The 20,469-nt window shown below is 38.2% G+C and overlaps 1 protein-coding gene across 1 annotated transcript in view; it reads right to left on the bottom strand.

The window, feature by feature from the left end:
* Window positions 1-20,469, bottom strand: part of LOC125916900 (WD repeat-containing protein 72-like) — a gene marked incomplete at its 3' end in the record, with an annotated part of 125,669 nt that overhangs the window by 77,916 nt on the left and 27,284 nt on the right. Inside the window, exons 10-12 of the mRNA XM_049623150.1 lie at window positions 18,371-18,598; window positions 15,635-15,855; window positions 12,301-12,496 (exon numbers count right to left, since the gene is read on the bottom strand). Of these exons, the coding sequence (XP_049479107.1) occupies window positions 12,301-12,496; window positions 15,635-15,855; window positions 18,371-18,598 (645 nt within the window). The remainder of the gene's footprint in view (window positions 1-12,300; window positions 12,497-15,634; window positions 15,856-18,370; window positions 18,599-20,469) is intronic.

The raw sequence follows: 20,469 nt of genomic DNA, 5'->3' as shown, positions 1-20,469 counted from the left end.
ATTTTTTTAAGTTTATTTATTTATTTTGAGAGAGACAAAAATAGTGCAAATGGAGGAGGAGCAAAGAGAGGGAGACAGAGAATCCCAACCAGGCTCTGCACGGTCAGCTTGGAGTCTGATGTGGGACTTGAACTCACAAAACTGTGAGATCATGACCTGAGCGGAAACCAAGAGTCGGATACTTAATTGACTGAACCACCCAGGCACCCCAGCTTCCATGTACTTTTTAATTTCCTCTCTAGCTTCTCGGTTATCCCATTCATTCTTTAGTAGGATGTTCTTTAGTCTCCAAGTATTTGTTATCTTTCCAAATTTTTTCTTGTGGTTGATTTCGAGTTTCATAATGTTATGGTCTGAAAATATGCACAGTATGATCTCAATCCTTTTGTACTTGTTGAGGGCTGATTTGTGTCCCAGTATGTGATCTTTTCTAGAGAACGTTCCATGTGCACTGGAGAAGAATGTATATTCTGCTGTTTTAGGATGAAATGTTCTGAATATATCTGTTAAGTCCACCTGGTCCAGTGTGTCATTCAAAGCCATTGTTTCCTTGTTGACTGTCGGTTTAGATGATCTCTCCATTGTTGTAAGTGGGGTGTTGAAGTCCCCTACTATGATGGTATTATTATCAATGAGTTACTTTATGTTTGTGATTAATTGATATATATATTTGGGTGCTCACACATTTGGAGCTTAAATGTTAACAATTGTTAGGTCTTCTTGGTGGATAGACCCCTTAATAATGATATAATGCCCTTCTTCATCTCTTGTTACACTTTATTTTAAATCTAGATTGTTTGATATAAGTATGGTTACTCTGGCTTTCCTTTGTCGACCATTAGCATGATAGATGTTCTCCATCCCCTTACTTTTCAATCTGAAGGTGTCTTTAGGTCTAAAGTGGGTCTCTTGTAAACAGCATATAGATAGATCTTATTTTCTTATCCATTCTGTTACCCTATGTCTTTTGATTGGAGCATTTAGTCCATTGATATTTAGAGTGACTACTGAAAGATACGAATTTATTGCCATTATGTTTCTTGTAGAGTTGGAGTGTCTGGTGGTGTTCTCTGGTCCTTTCTAGTCTTTGTTGCTTTTGGTATTTATTCATTCATTCATTCATTCATTCATTCATTGCTTTTCTCCCCTCAGAGAGCCCCCCTTAAAATTTCTCGCAGGGCTGGTTTAGTGGTCATGAACTCCTTTAATCTTTGTTTGTCTGGGAAACTTTTAATCTCTCCTTCTATTTTGAATGACAGCCTTGCTGGATAAAGAATTCTTGGCTGCATATTTTTTCTGATTCAGCACATTGAATATATCCTGCCATTCCTTTCTGGCCTGTGAAGTTTCTGTGGATAGGTTTGCTGCAAACCTGATCTGTCTTCCCTCATAGGTTAAGAACTTTTTTTCCTTTGCTACTTTCATGATTCTCTCCTTGCCTGAGTATTTTGTGAATTTGACTATGATATGCCTTGTTGATGGTCGGTTTTTGTTGAATCTAATGGGGGTCCTCTGTGCTTCCTGGATTTTTATGTCTGTATCATTTCCCAGGTTAGGAAAGTTTACCACTATGATTTGCTCACATAACTCTTCTACCCCTTTTCTCTCTTTTCATCTTCTGGGACCCCTATGATTCTGATGATATTCCTTTTTAATGAGTCACTTATTTCTCTAATTGTTTTTTTTTAACTTTTTAAATTTATTTTTGAGACAGAGAGAGACAGAGCATGAGCAGGGGAGGGTCAGAGAGAGAGGGAGACATAGAATCTGAAGCAGGCTCCAGGCTCTGAGCTGTCAGCACGGGGCTTGAACTCACGAACTATGAGATCATGACCTGAGCCGAAGTCGGACTCTCAACTGACTGAGCCACCCAGGCACCCCCTATTTATCTAATTCTTAAATCATGCTCTTTTGCCTTATTCTCCCTCTTTTTTTCTGCTTCATTTTTCTCCATAAGTTTGTCCTCTGTATTGCTGATTTACTGCTCTTCCTCATCCACCTTGCTGCTTTGGCAAGCATTTGAGATTGCAGCTCAGTTATAGCATTTTTTATTTCATCCTGACTAGCTTTTACTTCTTTTATCTCTGAAGAAAGAGATTCTAATCTATTTTCAACCCCAGCTAGTATTCTTATTACCATGACTCTAAATTCTGGCTCAGACATCTGTTGATTAAGTCCCTGGCTGCTGTTTCTTCCTGCTCTTTCTTTTGGGGTGAATTCCTTTGTTTCATCATTTTGAAGGGAGAAAAGGAATTAATGAGGTAAAAAAAAATTAAAATTAAAATTAAAATTAAAAAAACCTGAAAATTAAAAAATTAAAAACAACACACACACACACACACACACACAAATCAAATAAATGATGCTAGATCCTAGGTGTGTTTTGGTCTGGGTGTTGAAAGGAGCTTGACAGATTAGAGAAAAAGTGGGGGGAGAAAAAAGGAAAAGAAAAAGAAAGAAAGGAAAACGTTTGAAAATTTGAAATAATGAATAGAATGAAGTAGAATAAAATGAAATGATGGAAGTAAAATAGAATTTGAAAAATTTAGAAAAAAGTAAAAAAATATAGTAGAAAACATTAAAGAAAAATATTTTTAATAAAAATTGAAAATAAAAATATTTTTTTCTCTTTCTGTATTCAAGAAAACGAAAAACAAAAAAGAAAAAAGAAAAAAAAAGAAAATTGAATAGATGGGTCAGTGAACACACTGAAATACGATTGAAATTACATCGTTTTCCCCTAGAAGTCAACCTTTGAAGTACTTTATAGTCCATAAACTAAGCAGGCAAAGAGACTTGTGTTCCTGAAGAATGAGCTTGGCCCAGCTAGGCAGGGCTTAGTGTAACGTCTCTGTTTTCCACTAGATGGCGCTGCTCAGCTGACCGGAGTGGGTTGTTGTGGCGCTTGTAGGTGTGTGCGCATGCATGAGAGGGGTGAAAAATGGCGTACCCAGCTACCGGCCACTAGTGTCAGACTCTGTTTTCCCTGCTCAGCATTGGCACACCTGTCCTTTGTCTTTGGCTTCTGTCCTTCCCGCTTTTACACTGTCCGTGACCAAGCCGTCAGGTTGCCAGGCAGCACCTCCTTCCTGAGTTTTATCTCAGATGCGGCTGTTTTTCCTGACCCCTCACTTCTGAGGGACTGTGGTTTTGACCCGCTCAGACCTTCTGGAGGAGGGTCTCACCGAGCAATGGCTGGGTGCCCCCCAGCCCCCAGAAGCACTCGTGGGACTGCGCTACTGCCGATGCCGAGACTGTGGTTGGGTGCAAGCCCACTCCAGAAAAAGTTCACACTATCGTGTAGCAGCAGCGTTTCAGGGATTATGGCAAATCACAACACACATCTGGCTCCAGGCTTCACTCTTAACAACCTTGTTCTAGCACCAGCAGGTGTGGTTGTTCTCCAGGATCCACTGGGACTTTTGCCTGTGGAGAGTCCTACCAGCAGGGGAACGGCCTCTCACCATGTGGCCCAAAGACCTCCTGGACTTCACTCTGCTCCTGGGGATTCGCCTTTCCCACCAGCACAGCCAGGTATCGAACTGCGGCGTTTCAGAGTCTGCACTCACCCTGTTTATACAGTCTTAATGGAATTTAAACCCTCTCCTTTCTCCTTTCTCCCTTTTTAGTTCAGTCCCTGCAGCTGTTTCCACTTTTCCACTTTCTCTCCAGCTGCTTTTGGTGGGGGGTGAGGGTACTTTTCCCGTATCCCCCCCACCCCCCATTCCTGTCCTCTCTCTGCAAGCAAAAATCGCTCTCTGCCCTCTGCGGCTTCTCTCTCCCCCCGTTCACCTCTCTGTGTCACGTACCTCCTTATTTCTGTGGTTCAGGTTGTGCAGATTGTTGTGTTAATCCTCAAATCAGTTTTCTAGGTGTGCAGGATGGTTTATTTCATGGACACAAGATGCAAAAAAAAACTTCCATGCTGTTCTGCTATCTTGGCTCCTCCCCTCTTTCTTTTCCTGATTATAAGTATTCTAGTAAGTGTGAAGTGGTATCTCATCACGATTTTGATTTCCATTTCCCTGATGGCTAATGATGTTGAAATCTTTTCACGAGCTTGTCCGTCGTTTGCATAGCTTCCTTGAAGAAGGAAATATTTGAGTTCTTTTTCCTTTGTAAAGTTGAGTTGCTTGTCTTTGTGTTGTGTTGTAAGAGTTCTTTATATACACGCTTGATATTAAACCCTTATCAAATATATAATTTGCAGGGGTGCATGGGTGGCTCAGTCGGTTAAGCGTACAACTTTGGCTCACATCATGATCTCACGGTCTGTGGGTTTTGAGCTCTGCATCGGGCTCTGTGCTGACAGCTCAGAGCCTGGAACCCGCCTCAGATTCTGTGTATATATTATTATAATATATATAATAATTGAAAATAATTTCCTCCATTTTATAGGCTGTCTTTTCACATTCTGGATAATGTCATGTGATGCACAAAAGGTTTTAATTTTATGAAGTCTCATTTATTATTTTTTATTTCTTGCTGTAGTTTCATTTTTATTAGAGCAACCATGTGGTGTATGTGTATGTAGATATATATGTATGTATGTGTGCATACACATATATACACACATACATATATGTGCTTATATGCATGCATGTGTTTGTATATACACATGTGTTTATATGTATGCACATATATGTGTATATGTATGCACGTGTATGTATGTATATACATGTATATATTTATAATACATGAACACACACATAGTTAATAAAAATAATAAATTATTAAATAAGTGACATTAATAAAAATAAATCCAGTAATCTCACATATAATAATGTCCTACGTCTTTTCTGCAACATTGTGTTAAGTGTCGTCACATCAAGTAAGGCTCTGATCAATTTAATTTAATGATTTGCTAAAGAGTGAACAAATTAACAGAGGCAGAATCTACTGTATCTAAATATTAGGCAATAACATTCATTTAATACATTAGGAGTGAATAATGAGTCATAAATGCAAACTGCTATGGTAATATATGAAGGATTTATAGTAAGTCCAGTTAATATTTATTTAGTGCTAAATGCTATGAAGAGATGGTGAATCTTTGAGGAATTCAAAGTAGACTGGAGTAATACTGATTGGAAAGGGTAGAGAACATGAATTCTAACCTAGCAGTCTAAATCCCAGGGCTCATGATCATAACCTCTCTGGATGCTAATTCCCACTTGAGACATTAAACTTTGCCAATTGAGCAAATATTTTAGTAGTTAACCTGCAAAGTTCATATACTAAAGTGTGTACATACACATGAACATATACACACATGCACACACACACAATATTACATGAATCAAAATCTAAAATTATAGTGTAGCTGTGATAACGAGGGCCAGAGAGGAGGAAATAAAGATTCAAAAAATAGGCAGCAAACTAAAAATACGTGTTGAGCAATAACATCAGTAATTATTATAATAAAGAAGAAAAGGGCATGGAAAAGGTGATGTAGGAAAAATCCCATCCTGCACTTTAATGTATCCTATTTTTCTTTTCTAAAAACAATCATCCCAAGAGGGTTCCATCTGTAATCTACCACAACAAAATAGCGTGGCTTTGAGAAAATAACATACTGGGGAGACAATTACCTGCCGGATGCTGCATACCCAAAATCTACCCTTAACACACACACATAATGAATGTCATCATCTGGTTGTGCTGACAAGGCACCTGTATCTGCAGAGGGGTGACCTTGATGAGAAAACCAAGCAAAACCGCCCATCAGAATGGTATGGTTGGTAACTAGTGGAATTAAAAAATATATATTTTATATGCTATACAACTATAAATAAAGGAAACAAGGTAATACTTGTGGGCTGGAAAATTACTTCTCCATGCAGTGACCTTGTATGATATTTTGGTGTGGCAAAGTAAGAATTTAACCACATGATTCTACTCTTTAGGGAATAATATGATTACACATTTCTGGGAATTTGTGTCGTCCATACAAGTATATATCCCTCACCCTAAACAATTAAAGCAAACTCAGATCTATAGTAGAAGATTAAATGCTAAATATTTTCTAAAATTATGGCCTATTAGCTATTACTTGACAAACCTTATCTTACCTTTCTTAATAGTTTTATTTTTAATATTTTTAAGACTGTATTTTGAAGCCACAAAATAATAAATGCTTCGTGTATATGGTATCATAATAGACTAAATAATTTTATAACTGGTACTAATTTCACTAAGAAAAAGAAATTAAGAAAGAAAATTTAACACCTGTGGTAAAAATAACTCTGAAATGTACTCTCTTCTTCCTGACTTCCTTAATTTCGTATGCATAGGCTTTGTTCCAATGGTCTGTTTATAAGATAGTTGTTTTAAGATTCAGAATGTGTTTTCCCACAGAAACCATGTCATAACCAGAGGCTGGGTCCTCAGGCCAGGCTCTTGGAGTAAAGCTTCCTGCTCAAGGTCACACAGCTCACATTACCTGAGCAGAAACAGGAATAAATGGACAAAAATAGACTCACATGGACCCTGAGTTCTACCCAGTCACTGGCAACAACTTCAGTCTCCCTTGAACTCTGGGCTGTAAGCCACTTCTCAGACTTCCTTAGGACTGCAGTCTACCATAGGTGGAATAACTTTCAATATTCTTCCTGAAGCAAGGAGCACTCACCTCACCAGCAGGAGTCATGGGAATGGACTGGCAGCTGCCCATAACCCGTGCAAGCGTATCTATGAACTTCGCAAACAGGGGAAAACATTTCAGCATGTTTTGGGGTGACTATCCTCCCATGGGCACAGGAAAGACTGCCCTAAGCAGTGATACACATGTTTGCTTCTCCTCCCCTCCCATCAGCTGTCGCTTCTGCTGTCAGAGTGCCTGCCACTAACACTCTCTGGACTTGCAATTTGCTGTTTCTAATCCGTCATCTGAGAAATCAGATGACCAGAGCTGTTAGAACAGTGTGTAAATTGAGAGCCAGGCTCTGTGAGAGATAGCCAGAGACCCTCTCCTTGAGGAGAGCATCAGCAGTTTTCCTGGCAGCCATTTCTTTTCTTCTTGGACCTTTCCTTATCTAATTCCCTGTTTGACAGTCTCAAAAAGCTGACCCACATCTGCAAGAGGTGTTGCTGTGTACAGTACAGTGGGAAACAAACCAAAAGAGACACACATCCTAGTGCAGGTGCCCTATACCTAGTCAGGGGATCTTCAGACTCAAAAAAATCTCTCTGCATTCCATCTCCTCACTAGCAAAATGGGTATAAACATACAGAGTTAACATGGCATAATGGATTAAAAATTATAAGCTGCTTTAGAATGAGATATTATGAAAATCATGATCTTTAAAAAGAACTATCATCGTTCTTAGAAGTCTATAAAGCACACTGCAGGGCAAATCCAGCCTGCTACCTGCTTTTGTAAATAAAGTTTTATTGGAACACAGCTTCACTGACTCTTTTATATATTTTCTATGGCTTCTCTTGTGCCACAGGGCAGAGTTTGGTAGTTACAAAAGAGATCATATGGCCCACAAAACTGAAAAACTTTACTATCCAGTTCTTTGCAGAAGTTTTCCTGACATATCAAGAATTTTTTTTTCATGCAAGTAAATTTGGTTTCATTTTCACACACACGCGCACACAGACACACACACACACACACACACACACACACACACACACACTGCTTAATATGGCATATTTTGCAACACAGACCATAAGCTTAACAGAAGACCTTCAAGAATAATAACAAGTGTTATATTAGTAACCCATGAGAAATTCATGACACAAGTTTTCTATTATGTAAATCTAGTACAGTGAACAGTAAAGTCCTCAGAATTATTTTAAATTCAATTCTTAAAAGAATAATGAGCTCAGAGCTGAGATTTATTTCTGGTGTGTATTTTAGGGGAACAAAATCAGTATTACATTATCCCTATTGTGTCTCACAGCAACGAGGGTGACAAAGCCGCCCAGAGTTGTCAGTGCCAAACACATTGCGGGAGCTCAAATATTAATCAAAATGACATCTCCAATTTTTCCCTTCCTAATCAGGCCTAAACATCATGGGACATCCGGCAAATCAATAAGAGAAACTAGATGCCCTCATCACTCCCAACCTGGCAGCGCTGCATTTTTAGCCAGAAGATGAGGGCCTTCACTGTTACATAAATACTTCCCTGCTTTGGTTGTTTGCCTCCCCTGGGGATGAACATGCCCACCTATGGCTCCAAACTTTACCCTGGCATGCATCTGACTATGCCACCTGTCACAGTAAGAAACACTTCTTAGGATTTCGAGATAAAATAGGAATGTGGACATATGGCTCTAGAGTATGCTTGTGCATCCTACCCCAGAGAATAAATAAATGAATACATAAATCTCATGAATAAAGTGAAAATAGGCTGTTTTAAAGGGTTGTGAAAAACTGACAAACTCTCATATTCTGTCCTCCACACCTGGGGAAGGTGGCACAGGGACTGACTTATGCCCCACCCTTGACCTTCTACCAAAGCAGGCTTCTGGCACAGTTGAGAATGAATTACTTTTAGCTTCAGTCCCCTTCCCCTGCCTTTTCTTTCTAGGCCCCTTTCCCGCAAATCTGTATCCCACTGACACCTCCTATTTTCTCTCTATGAGCTCTGGAGTGCTCTAATGCTGGAAGATCTGGAAAATGCTTTGTTGTCAGTTTATCCCTCCTTCATGCATTTAGAGGAGGCAGAGTACTGGGGAAATGGAGCAGGGAGTAAGTCTAGTCTCACATGGAACTAAGTGTGAACCTTCTAGCAAAGCTAAAAGGAAAAAAAAACCCAGGAAAATTGCCTGGAGTAGAAAATACACAGACTTATACCTGAGGAGATCAGACAGGCCCCATAAACTCCAGAAATCGTAGGGGAGAGTTGGAGAAGAAAGCTACCTACAGTTGGGCAGCCATGATGTAAAAGCCACTACATGGGTCAATGTTAAGGTAAACTCATTTTTACTCAATCTAAGGTCCAAGAAAATTTGTTAGTTCATTCATTCATTTACGTATCCATGTGCCAGGTAAATCAGTGAGCAAGCACATTCTATAGCCTCATAGGCCTCTTTCGAATTGTTTTGGCCTTAGCTGGTATTTTTCCACTAATTTTATGAAACTATAAACAGAAGAGCTTTCCGATCCTGGATTTTCTCACTTCTACAGAGAAATGATGCAACAGACATCTAGCACAGTGAATGTGATGGAAGTATTTTAGTCAGATGAAATCCAGCTAAGGAAAGAAAAAGTAGTTCATTACATTTTAAACAAAATTGGAATTGCACAGGTTAAAGGCAACCCAAAATAAAGCCAATACCAAACACAGACTAAAAGGAACAACATAAACTTATCCTTAAGGATGAGCATGGTGAGGAAATTTAGGGTGTCAGCCATGTGCACAGTGTTGGGGATTCAAATGAGATTGCTAATGGGAGGATATTTTGAAAAACTGAAGAGGCACATCACAAATATGAATGCATTTATGTAATTATTAGTAATATTTTCATCAATTATAAGTTCTGTCTTAGGTTGAGTTAAGCTTGTTTATGAAGTATTAATGTAGATAACCATGAGATAAATAGCCTCACAGTCTCATTTGAAACAAACATTTCATAGTTTTATTTGGCTCTAAACTTGTACAGATTATTTGATATGGAAATTCTATTTTATTTATTTTGTATTTATTTTGAGAGACAGAGAGAGTGAGTGGGTGAGGGGCAGAGAGAGACAGAGGGAGAGAGAGAATCCCAAGTAGGCTCCATACTGTCAGCTCAGAGCCTGATGCGGGGCTCAAAACTCATGAACTGCGAGATCATGACCTGAGCCAAAACCAGGAGTCAGATGTTTAACTGGCTGAGCCCTCCAGGGGCTCCTGATATGGAAATTCTAAAACAAACCTTTTTTTTTTAAAGGAAAAAATATACATGACCAGCTATAGAAGATTCCCAAGCTAGAGTATGGTGGTCCATAGTGGCCACAATGCCAATTACTGTCCATTGACAATCTACTCCACCCTTTCCCTACTCCTCTGCATCTGCTCTGTGCCCCTGCCTAATGCCTAGAACTGAATGTCCCTCCTCTCCAACTTGCAGTTGGATCAAACTAATGAATGTGATTGCAGAGGGAGAGAGAAAATAATTTCTTCCAACTCTTTCTTTGTCTCAGTCCTGCATCTCTGGGAGGAGCTGTTTGTCTTCCATGACTTCAGGGAATGAATGACCACTCTTCCATGGCCTCGACTGTCACAGGGTTCCACTAACACTATTTTCTCCTCTTGTTGCTTCAGCCCTAGGGAAGTGATAAGAGCTTCCTGATACTACCAGTGTCTGGGTGATGGGAGCCTCACTGTCCATTCCTTATCTGTTCCCTAAGTCCCATCCATACCCTTATAAATAGTCCTTTCATTAAAGTCTCTCCATTTGACCTACCCAGGTTAAATTCAATTTTCTGCCAGGACCATGACTGAAACACAATATAGGCATCTATTTATTGACATAGAAAGATGTGTGACAGAAAGCAGATCAAAATATTAATAGCAGTTATCTTTAGGCAGTGGGATAGGATTATTTGCTTTTCTTTATTTTTTTTTCTGTAGTTTTCAAATGTTCTGCAATATTTAGTTATGGATTGGGGAGTATAAAAATAAATAATAAAATTAAAATGTGATGTGGGAATAAATACAGATTTAAGATATACTAGTGGTTTGGCTTCCCCCCTTTACTGACCACCCCATCAAAAATTACATAAATAAAAAATTGCACAGGCTGAGAGGTATCCCGATGGGGCAATGGAAGTGTAAACACTTGTCAGTACCCAGAAATCTCTTTATTCTCACTAGATTCTATTTTCTAGGAAAAATAGGTTTGGTTACCCAGTATTCACAATTTCACAACTGAAAACAATGCAATTGCACACATTTATAAGTGCATGTGTTTTACAGACTTAGATTCCACAAGCAGAAATCAAGATTTTACCGCATTCTTTGATCATATTAATAATAGTTAACTATTACTAAGGCCTTAGCACCTATAAGGCACTGTTTACAAGCATGGTCAGTATTAGTTAATTTAATCCTGACAGGAGGGTGGTATCATTACTCCCATTTCATAGATGAAGAAATTGACATGCAGTGAAGCCAAGTTATTGCCCAAGGCCAACCTTTGTTAGCAGGTCCTGGAAGCAAGCCCAGGCTTTAGAGCTCATTTTATCCATTATACTCCATTGTCACTCAGGTTGATAGATTACCTAAGAATTCTAAAACTCTCCTAATTTTGTGCATATTGTGTAAAGAAAGACAGGGCCCTCATACTGGTTCACCACTTATTAGCAATGTAATCTTGCACATGTACAAATCAGTTACAAATTCATCATCAATAAAATGGGGAATAAAACCTCCTCCACCTACACTAGAAGTTGTGATAATCTAATGGGAAATGAATATGGAAGGCCATCAAAGCTGTAAAGCAAGGTACAAACGTAAGACAGAATTATATTGCACCCTCCATACACCAGTACATTAGTCATCATCATTAACACATGAAAGTCAAATGTAAAGAAAATAGCAATTATTTTGGTGAAGTATGACTCTAAACTATAATATTATAAACTATCCAGTCTGTTAATAACCCCCAACATAAAACCACCACTGATTAATCAATAAATATCATGCTATGGTTTCAGTGAAATGTACTCTCAAGCACACACCCCTGACTCCCGTTCATTAATTACCTTGCCTTATTTGATAAGTTCCCAGCATCTGCCTGAAATGTGTTACTCTCAATCTTAAGTTACACTGTAAAACTTTTTTTTTTAACTTTGAAGTTCAAACTGTACATTCTCCACACGACGACGTCAAAAGTTCAATTGAGCCACTCAGTTTTCAGTTTCCCTGACTCAACTTTTTGCAGTTTTGTAATTAATTATATTCCATTATTACTGATCATCAATTAGCTCAAAATGTTGCTGAGATCATGAGTATGCTGAAGAAGGCAGAATTTAATGATAATTTGAGACTAGTAGGACACTAAATTTCTCTCTTGTTAATAATTAAAGTAGATAACTTATGTTTTTATTTATAGCTTCCAGAAATATCCGGCTCATTCCTGTGCAATGCTCTGTCAGCTAATCATCAGTTGGTCAAGATCTGACTTGGGCCACTGTGTTTTATTTTCCATACATGCCTTCAATCAAAGCCATTAAACGCAGCCCAACCAAAGGTTAAAGCAGGTGAGGTGGTCACCATGTAGTCTCTGGAACTCTCCACCCAGCCAAATGCTTTGATGCATAAATATGTAAAGAATCAAAGGGGTAACATTCCAATTTACCTGTTTCAATTTCCCAGATGTAAGCAGAGTCATCAGCACATCCAACAATTAAAAAATTCTCAACTGGGTGCCATTTTATCATCCTCACAGGGAAAAGATGCTTCCGGGCATGCAGGAGGCACCTCTTCCCCTCAAGGTGAAGGAGAGCCACAGAATGGTCACTGCACACACAGCAAATTACCTGATCACTTCTTAGCTATGGGAAAACAAAACAGAACAAAATAAAACAGAGTTATTTGTAAGTGAATAATCAAATGCTTTTCTTCAAATTAAATGAGATTTTCCCCCCTAGTGACATAAAAATATTTTGTTTAAACACCATTTACAAAATGACATTTTTGTTTTCTATAGGACCTCTTCACATAACACTATAAAGAGGGGTTTTAAACACCAAGTCGATTTTAAATTCAGCAACTTATTAGGAAAGTCAAGAGACACAGTGAAAAAGGAGAATTCCAAGCCAAATCTACTTATAAGATAAATGAAGGACTTGACCATCACTCAGCAAATTCAGGCAGCGAGGCAGACATCGGAAATAATGCAGAATAAAATAAACCCCAGAACTAATTTGTTGCCACAAAAAGAAGCTATTTGTAGACACAAGCTTAGGCCCAAGGGTATCATGAGCTGATATTTTCCACTTAGAGCCTCAGAATGTGATTTCGTGTTCCCAGAACTATTCAGATTCTAATCCAAACAGGAAACTCAGTGTAGACACAATCTAAAAGAGGTAAGCATTAGATAGTTCCAACTGAATGCACAGCTTCAAAGACACAAGGATCAAAAATAGGCTCACAGGACAAAGATTCTTAAGATACTTTTTAAAAAGTCAGCATGTGGTTACCTTGAACACAGTTTAGGACAAAGACCATCCATGCTGGTTGCTGTGAGGCTAATCTGGGAGGAGTTTACAGGGCAGGTCTGTGCCTCACCAAGAGGGCCATGTGTTAGTCAGCCTGTGATGGGGGGTGGGTGGGATGGGGTGAGGGGGAGAGGGGGAGTAGGTAGTGGTTCTTCTGCCTCTTTGTTTCCTTTCTAACCATTTTTTGCAATGTGGATGCTCCTACCTTCACCAGGGTACCTAGCCAGAGTTTCAGCTGCTGTGTTTAAAGCTTTGGTTGAGATCCCCTGAGAACCTCCCCATGCCCATTACTGATCTCTTTCTGTGGGGTGTTGGGGAGCAAGTTATTTTTCCTAATTCTTTCTCAGGAGACTACAAAAATCCCGAGGGGAAAAAAAAATCACAAAATGGCAGGTGTGATATATGGGGAACCCAGACTTGTAGAATAAGGCAGATGGCATTGCCTCCCTACTACTATTACCTGTTAGAGAACCAGCACAGCCCACAGCTTCTAGAATAGAGAGCCCAATGTACTTCAGGAAAATTATACTTACATATAACATGTGAACATACACACAACATGTGAACACAGATCCTATAGCCAGAGGTAGACATACACTAGAGACCCACACTAGGACAATCAGATTCTCTTTTCTACACATTTAAAATTGCTAAAAGAAGTTACAGGAACAAGCATGAGAAAGGAGTCATCACAAGGGGCACCTGGGTGGCTCAGTGGATAAGTGACTTAGGCTCAGGTCATGAGCTCATGGTTCACGTGTTTGAGTCAGCATGCAGAGCCCGCTTCGTATCCTCTGTCCCCCTCTCTCTGCCCCTCCCCTGTTCTCTCTCTCTCTCTCTCTTTCTCTGTCTCTCTCAAAAATAAATAAACATTAAAAAAGAAACAAAAGGATAAATCACAGAAAACAGACTCCTTTGGGATAGGAAACTTGAAGAGTAACCTTGGTTTCTGAATATAAGTTCAAACTGCACAGAGTCCTTGCTGTAGTGTTTTGTCTTGTATGTCTAAAATATTGCCTCTTAGGCCCTTTCAATAAACTTCCTTTTTATTTGGCTTGGTTTCAATGGATTATGGTCCTTGGAATTAAGTCATTTATGACTAAGGCAAAAGTAAAAGAGGTCAGGATTTGACTACTGTCCTGGAGCTTTGAGGAAAAAAAATGGTTAAAGGAGGGAACTTCAGAATAAAAGACATATCAAAGTATCCCAAATCACCATATATAAGTCTTTTTTTTAAGTCCCTTAACTTTGTTTCACTGATTTATTTCTTTCATTATGCCTTACTACAAAATACAGTGTAAGTTTGCTCTGAGTTTACTTTGAAGCTGAGTTTTTGAATATTATTACAGAGAAATAATTTTGGCAAGTCAATTGCCAATTTTGGCAAGTAACTGACAAACTCAGGAAACTCAAAAGTTAATCATTCATATTTTAACAAAGATGTCAGCTTTATGGAAACTGAAGTTAAATTCATATTGCATAAGAAAATATTATCTGTAAATATTTCCTTTTGTCCTGCCCAAGGTAGATGCTCAGAAATTTGTTAAAGCTCTGTATTTGTTAAACAAATGAAAGAGAGCAAACAAAAACCTATTTAAGAAAAGGAAAATAATAACTATAAATATTGTTATAAAAGTAAATTATTGAAGGCAAAAGTTATTTTCTAATGTATAGAATCCTATATATTTTAATTGCTTCCATATTGAGTGTCAATTACTTTTCTTAAAAAAAAATTATATGGGGCGCCCGGGTGGCTCAGTCAGTTAAGCGTGTCACTTTGGCTCAGGTCATGATCTCATGGTTCATGAGTTCCAGCCCTACATTGGGCTCTCTGCTGTCACCCCAGAGCCCTGCTTTGGATCCTTTGTCCCCGTCTCTCTCTGCCCCTTCCCTGCTCACGCACATGCACACTCTGTCTCTCTCTCAAAAATACAATAAACATTAAAAAAATAACAAAAATTAAAAAAATAAAACTGTTAAAATGAAGACATAGAATTGGGGGGGAAAAGAAAGTAAATTAACTGACTTTTGTAAAGCCAAGAATTGACAAAATCTTTAGAATCAAATTATTTGCATAAGCTGTAATCATAGTAAAATGCATATAAAAATTTAGAAAGGAATTCATAAAATTTACACCATTGTATTAAGAATATATAGAACTTTTCTTTTCTGTGGGAACATGGGTTAATTTTCCTTTTTGTTTTTAAACATTCTGCAATGTTATATAACTTTTAAATTAGGGGCACCTGGGTGTCTCAGTTAAGCGTCTGACTTGATTTTGGCTCAGGTCAAGATCTTGTGGTTTGTGAGTTTGAGCCCCACGTCGGACTCCATGCTGACAACATAGAGCCTGCTTGGGATTCTACTTTTCCCTCTCTCTCTGTCCCTCCCCAGCTCATGTTCTCTCTCTAAGTAAATTTTTAAAAAATTGAAAAAAAATTATGTTACGTTTTACTGTTTGTCTTAACTTACTCTGAAGTTCTCTGGTGACATCAAAAGACTTGTTACTGGACCAGCCTCCAAAAAGAATTTATGCAAAACTTCTTCAGTGAAGATATTCCACAAGATGACACATGAGTCCTGGTCCCCAGATAGAAGCCAACTTTGGTCTAATTTTGAAGAGAGACCATGTGGGTAAAGTAATGACGTAACGCTTTGGTGATGGCCTTTGAGAACTTTATGAGGAAGGGAATCTGGAAAACAACGAAACACCAAATAATGAAAAATTATTTTTGCTCAAGAAATAGTGTTGAAATTTTCTTTTATAAAATTTTAATGTAAAGAAGATACACAAAATTAAAGCGAGGCTGTTGGTTAAAAAAATGAATGACCAATCAGTGGACCATTTCAAAGGCAAGCGTCTCCTCATAAGTTATGTCATGCTTTTGATGAAGCATTAAAGCCGGTTGTTCAAAGTCTACCAATTCTTTAAGGATGTTAGCAAGTTACTAATTCCAGTGCCATCAAATAACAAAGGCTATTCTAAAAGAGTGAACAATTCATCCATTTCGCTTCTACAAAAATTAATCTCAGAACATCACTGCTGCCCTTTCAATAAGCATAACCAAGTCTAGTATAAAAGAAAAGCAAAGTTTCACAGAACATTTTTGCCTCCAAAAATATTAGATTATCTGGTTCTACCTCTTCGTTTTACAGGTAAAGTATCTGAGGCTCAAAGAAGTTATGTGACTTGAATCCAAGTGTGAAAAAGCACGGCATAATGTTTAAGAACATAGCTTTGCTATTACATGAATGCTTTGGTTTTCTAGGTATGTCACTTACTAGATGGGTCACCATGACAAGTTGCTTTTCCCCTCTAAGCCACAGGTACTGCATCTGAAAAACTTGGGACGATAATAGCCTTGTTTCACACAAGACTGTTGTGTAGAATACATAAGATAATGTCCTTCGTTTCCTAGCACTAGCACTTGGTAGGAATGTGGGTATATCATACCACAGATGTACTAGAACACAGGACTACTGACACTCAGTTTCCATACTGCCTCTTCATCATTAGCTAAAACTAAAAAAAAAAATTGAAATAAAAAAAAATTATAGAAGACCACAGACTACAAACCCTCTTTACACAAACTAAAAAACAGTCCCAAAGAATCATTATTACTTCAGTTAAAGAATCATTAGTTATTTCACTTACAGGAGGCACATCCTCAGTTTATATCCCCTTAGCAAACCAATTAATGAATATTAATTCAGATATTCAAGTCCAATTTAGCTTTATGCTTGCTTTCTGGATGAGAAAAATCAGCCTACAGAAAAAGTGCTAAGGTCTTAAGCTTTTTCACTAACTTTTAATAGTAGCTGTTGAGCTGTCGAGCAGTACTATACCTCTCCTAGGTTCATTGCTATCCCTCCTCTCTTTTAGGCAATCACTGAATACAAGTTAGTAACATTTAGTAAGTAGTCAAAGTAAGCTGAGAACACGTGGTAGGCAAGGTAACAAGGTGTGTCTTAAAAATTGAGATTTGGGGGCGCCTGGGTGGCTCAGTTGGTTAAGCCGCCGACTTCGGCTCAGGTCATGATCTCGCGGTCTGTGAGTTCGAGCCCCGCGTCGGGCTCTGTGCTGACAGCTCAGAGCCTGGAGCCTGTTTCAGATTCTGTGTCTCCCTCTCTCTGACCCTCCCCCGTTCATGATCTGTCTCTCTCTGTCTCAAAAATAAATAAACGTTAAAAAAAAAATTGAGATTTGGCCTTAACTCTTAAGGACCTAACAGTCTAATAAGATCCATGCATTAAAAAATATTAGATATTATCTACACATCCCCAAATCTCAATCACTTCCTACATTTTCCTTCCTTTCCTTGTCTTATGTAAATAAGACAACTTTTGCATAACAGTCTTTATTTAATAGGTATTCACTTTTGAAATACACAAAAATGTGTAAGAACATATTTACACTTCATTAACAGAGAAATAAAAATTAAAACAGGAAGATACCATTTTGTTCTGATCAGCAAATACTAAAAAGTTTAATAGCACACAAAGTAGGCTAAGGTATGGGGAAAAAGTCACTTTCATAGGCTGTTAGTGGACACACTTGTACACAGATGTTCTATGGAGAACATTTTTAGATAAATTTTCAAAATTAAAAATATTCCTAAGTGTTGATCCAGTAATTCTACTCCTGCAACTAATACTATAGGTATGACCATATATATGTACAAAGATGGTTAATTCAGCATTTTCTGTTGTAGCCAAAGACTACAAAAACTGAAACACCCATTACTAAGAGATTTTTTAAATGAAAATTTAATTATTAGTCATTTAAAATGAACTCATAAAGAATGTGCTCCAAAATATTTTAAGTTATGTTTCAGCGTATTTCTGTAAAGTGTATAGTTTGTATAATATATAATATATTGTATAATATAATTAAAAGAATGCATATTGCTATGTTGCTATGTACTTGCATATGCAGAGAAAATTTCAAGAAGGGTATAAGGAAACTTAATAGCAGTTGCTTTTGGTGAAGGGAGCAGGAAGATCAAGGGAAAAAAGAAATATATTTCTCATTGTATCAATGACTTTTAAAAAAATACAGATATGTGTTTTACTTTAACATTCAAATATGTACACATTAATTAGCAAATGTCAGCACATTTTTTAAGCTCCGGCAATCTTCTTAGTACAGCTTGTTAAAGTTGAAGCTTAAGTAAATTAAATAAATAAGGTTACATAAAATTCAATGACCTTTTAATAAAGAACCGCCTTCTAGAAGTCCTGCTTTGGCAGCATTCAAAGCCTGTGTAATCAAAATGGTCCCATCTTCACAGCCACATATTAGTTTATCAAGACTTGAAACATACTCTGATGAAGTGACTACCACCGTTCCAGCCCCAGGGACATGGTCGATAATACTCATGGTATGATGCTTATCAAAATTATCTTGAAGGGTCCAGGTGGCAGTTATTGGTATTTCTAAAGGGAAAACACACAAAAAGGGAAAATTTGGCTTTTAAATTCATCATAGACATGGAAACTGTTATCAAGGGACCATCCCTTGGGGTACACAGAGCTCTTTTGCCATCCGAACAGTGGCTATATGCAGAAAAGTTCTCCTGCCATGTATTGTCTTTACTCAAAATGCTATCTCTTTGGTCCTCTGTCCTTCAAGGAGCCTCAGAATAGATGTGTATTAGTGCATTCATTTTAGACCTAGGTCAACTGAAAAGAACAGAGAAATTCTTGCAGTGATGTAAAGTGGTGGTCCAGTCTCATGAGTTCTCTATTTGTCTCAGCAATGTTAAAAAGGAAAACTGAGCGTCTGTTAGTTGTGTGAGGAAAATGGAATAAATGTATTCTTTAAATATTAGGGGTATGGGTATCTCTAAATCATACCAAGCCCCCAATTATCTATGAATTACTAAGAGCACTGGTTATCATTCTATATAGTTCACCACCCAAGCATTTGAACTGGCTGTCAAGTAGGCTCAGGAAGGGAGAGAGGCTTGGATCTAGGAGCAAAGAGGGTGAGTTAAAGCCAACCTATTTCTCTATTAAAGGGCACCCCTGATCTTGCAGTACACATGCCACAGTGACTGTGAAAAACCTAGAGCCCAAACCTTAGATGGGCATTAAGAATTGTCATAGAGCGCAGTCGGTTAAGCGTCCGACTTCAGCCAGGTCACGATCTTGCGGTCCGTGAGTTCGAGCCCCGCGTCAGGCTCTGGGCTGATGGCTCGGAGCCTGGAGCCTGTTTCCGATTCTGTGTCTCCCTCTCTCTCTGCCCCTCCCCCGTTCATGCTCTGTCTCTCTCTGTCCCAAAAATAAATAAAAAACGTTGAAAAAAAAATTAAAAAAAAAAAGAATTGTTGTAGATATCTATGGTTCTAATTATTGTGGGTTTTTTTTTTTACCGTTTATTTATTTATTTATTTTTTTTAATTTACATCCAAGTTATTTAGTATATAGTGCAACAGTGATTTCAGGAGTAGATTCTTTAATGCCCCTTACCCATTTAGCCCATCCCCTTCCCACAACCCCTCCAGCAACCCTCTGTTTGTTCTCCATATTTAAGAGTCTCTTATGTTTTGTTCCCCTTCCTGCTTTTATATTATTTTTGCTTCTATTCCCTTGTGTTCATCTGTTCTCTGTCTTAAAGTCCTCATATGAGTGAAATCATATGATATTTGTCTTTCTCTGACTAATTTCGCTTAGCCTAATACCCTCTAGTTCCATCAATGTAGTTGCAAATGGCAAGATTTCACTCTTTTTGATTGCCAAGTAATAATCCATTGTGTGTGTGTGTGTGTGTGTGTGTGTATACCACATCTTCTTTATCCATTCATCCATCAGTGGATATTTGGGCTTTTCCATACTTTGGCTATTGTTGATATTGCTGCTATAAACATTGGGGTGCATATGCCCCTTTGAAACAGCATACCTGTATCCCTTGGATAAATACTAGTAGTGCAATTGCTGGATCATAGGGTAGTTCTATTTTTAATTTTTTGAGGAACCTCCATACTGTTTTCCAGAGTGGCTGCACCAGCTTGCATTCCCACCAACAGTGCAAAAGAGATCCTCTTTCTCCACATCCTTGCCAACATCTGCTCTTGCCTGAGTTGTTAATGTTAGCCATTCTGACCGGTGTGAGGTTGTACCTCATTGTGGTTTTGATTTGTATTTCCCTGATGATGAGTGATGTGGAGCATTTTTCACGTGGCAGATGGCCATCTGAATGTCCAGCTTCTTTGGAGAAGTGTCTATTCATGTCTTTTGCCCATTTCTTCACTGGATTATTTGTTTTTTTTGGGTGTTGAGTTTGATAAGTTCTTTATAGATTTTGG

This window comes from Panthera uncia, unplaced genomic scaffold (assembly GCF_023721935.1).
Source record: "Panthera uncia isolate 11264 unplaced genomic scaffold, Puncia_PCG_1.0 HiC_scaffold_1304, whole genome shotgun sequence".
Classification (NCBI taxonomy): Eukaryota; Metazoa; Chordata; class Mammalia; order Carnivora; family Felidae; genus Panthera; species Panthera uncia.
Note: the sequence above shows the minus strand (reverse complement) of the source record. Positions and strands in the feature narration are given on the sequence as shown.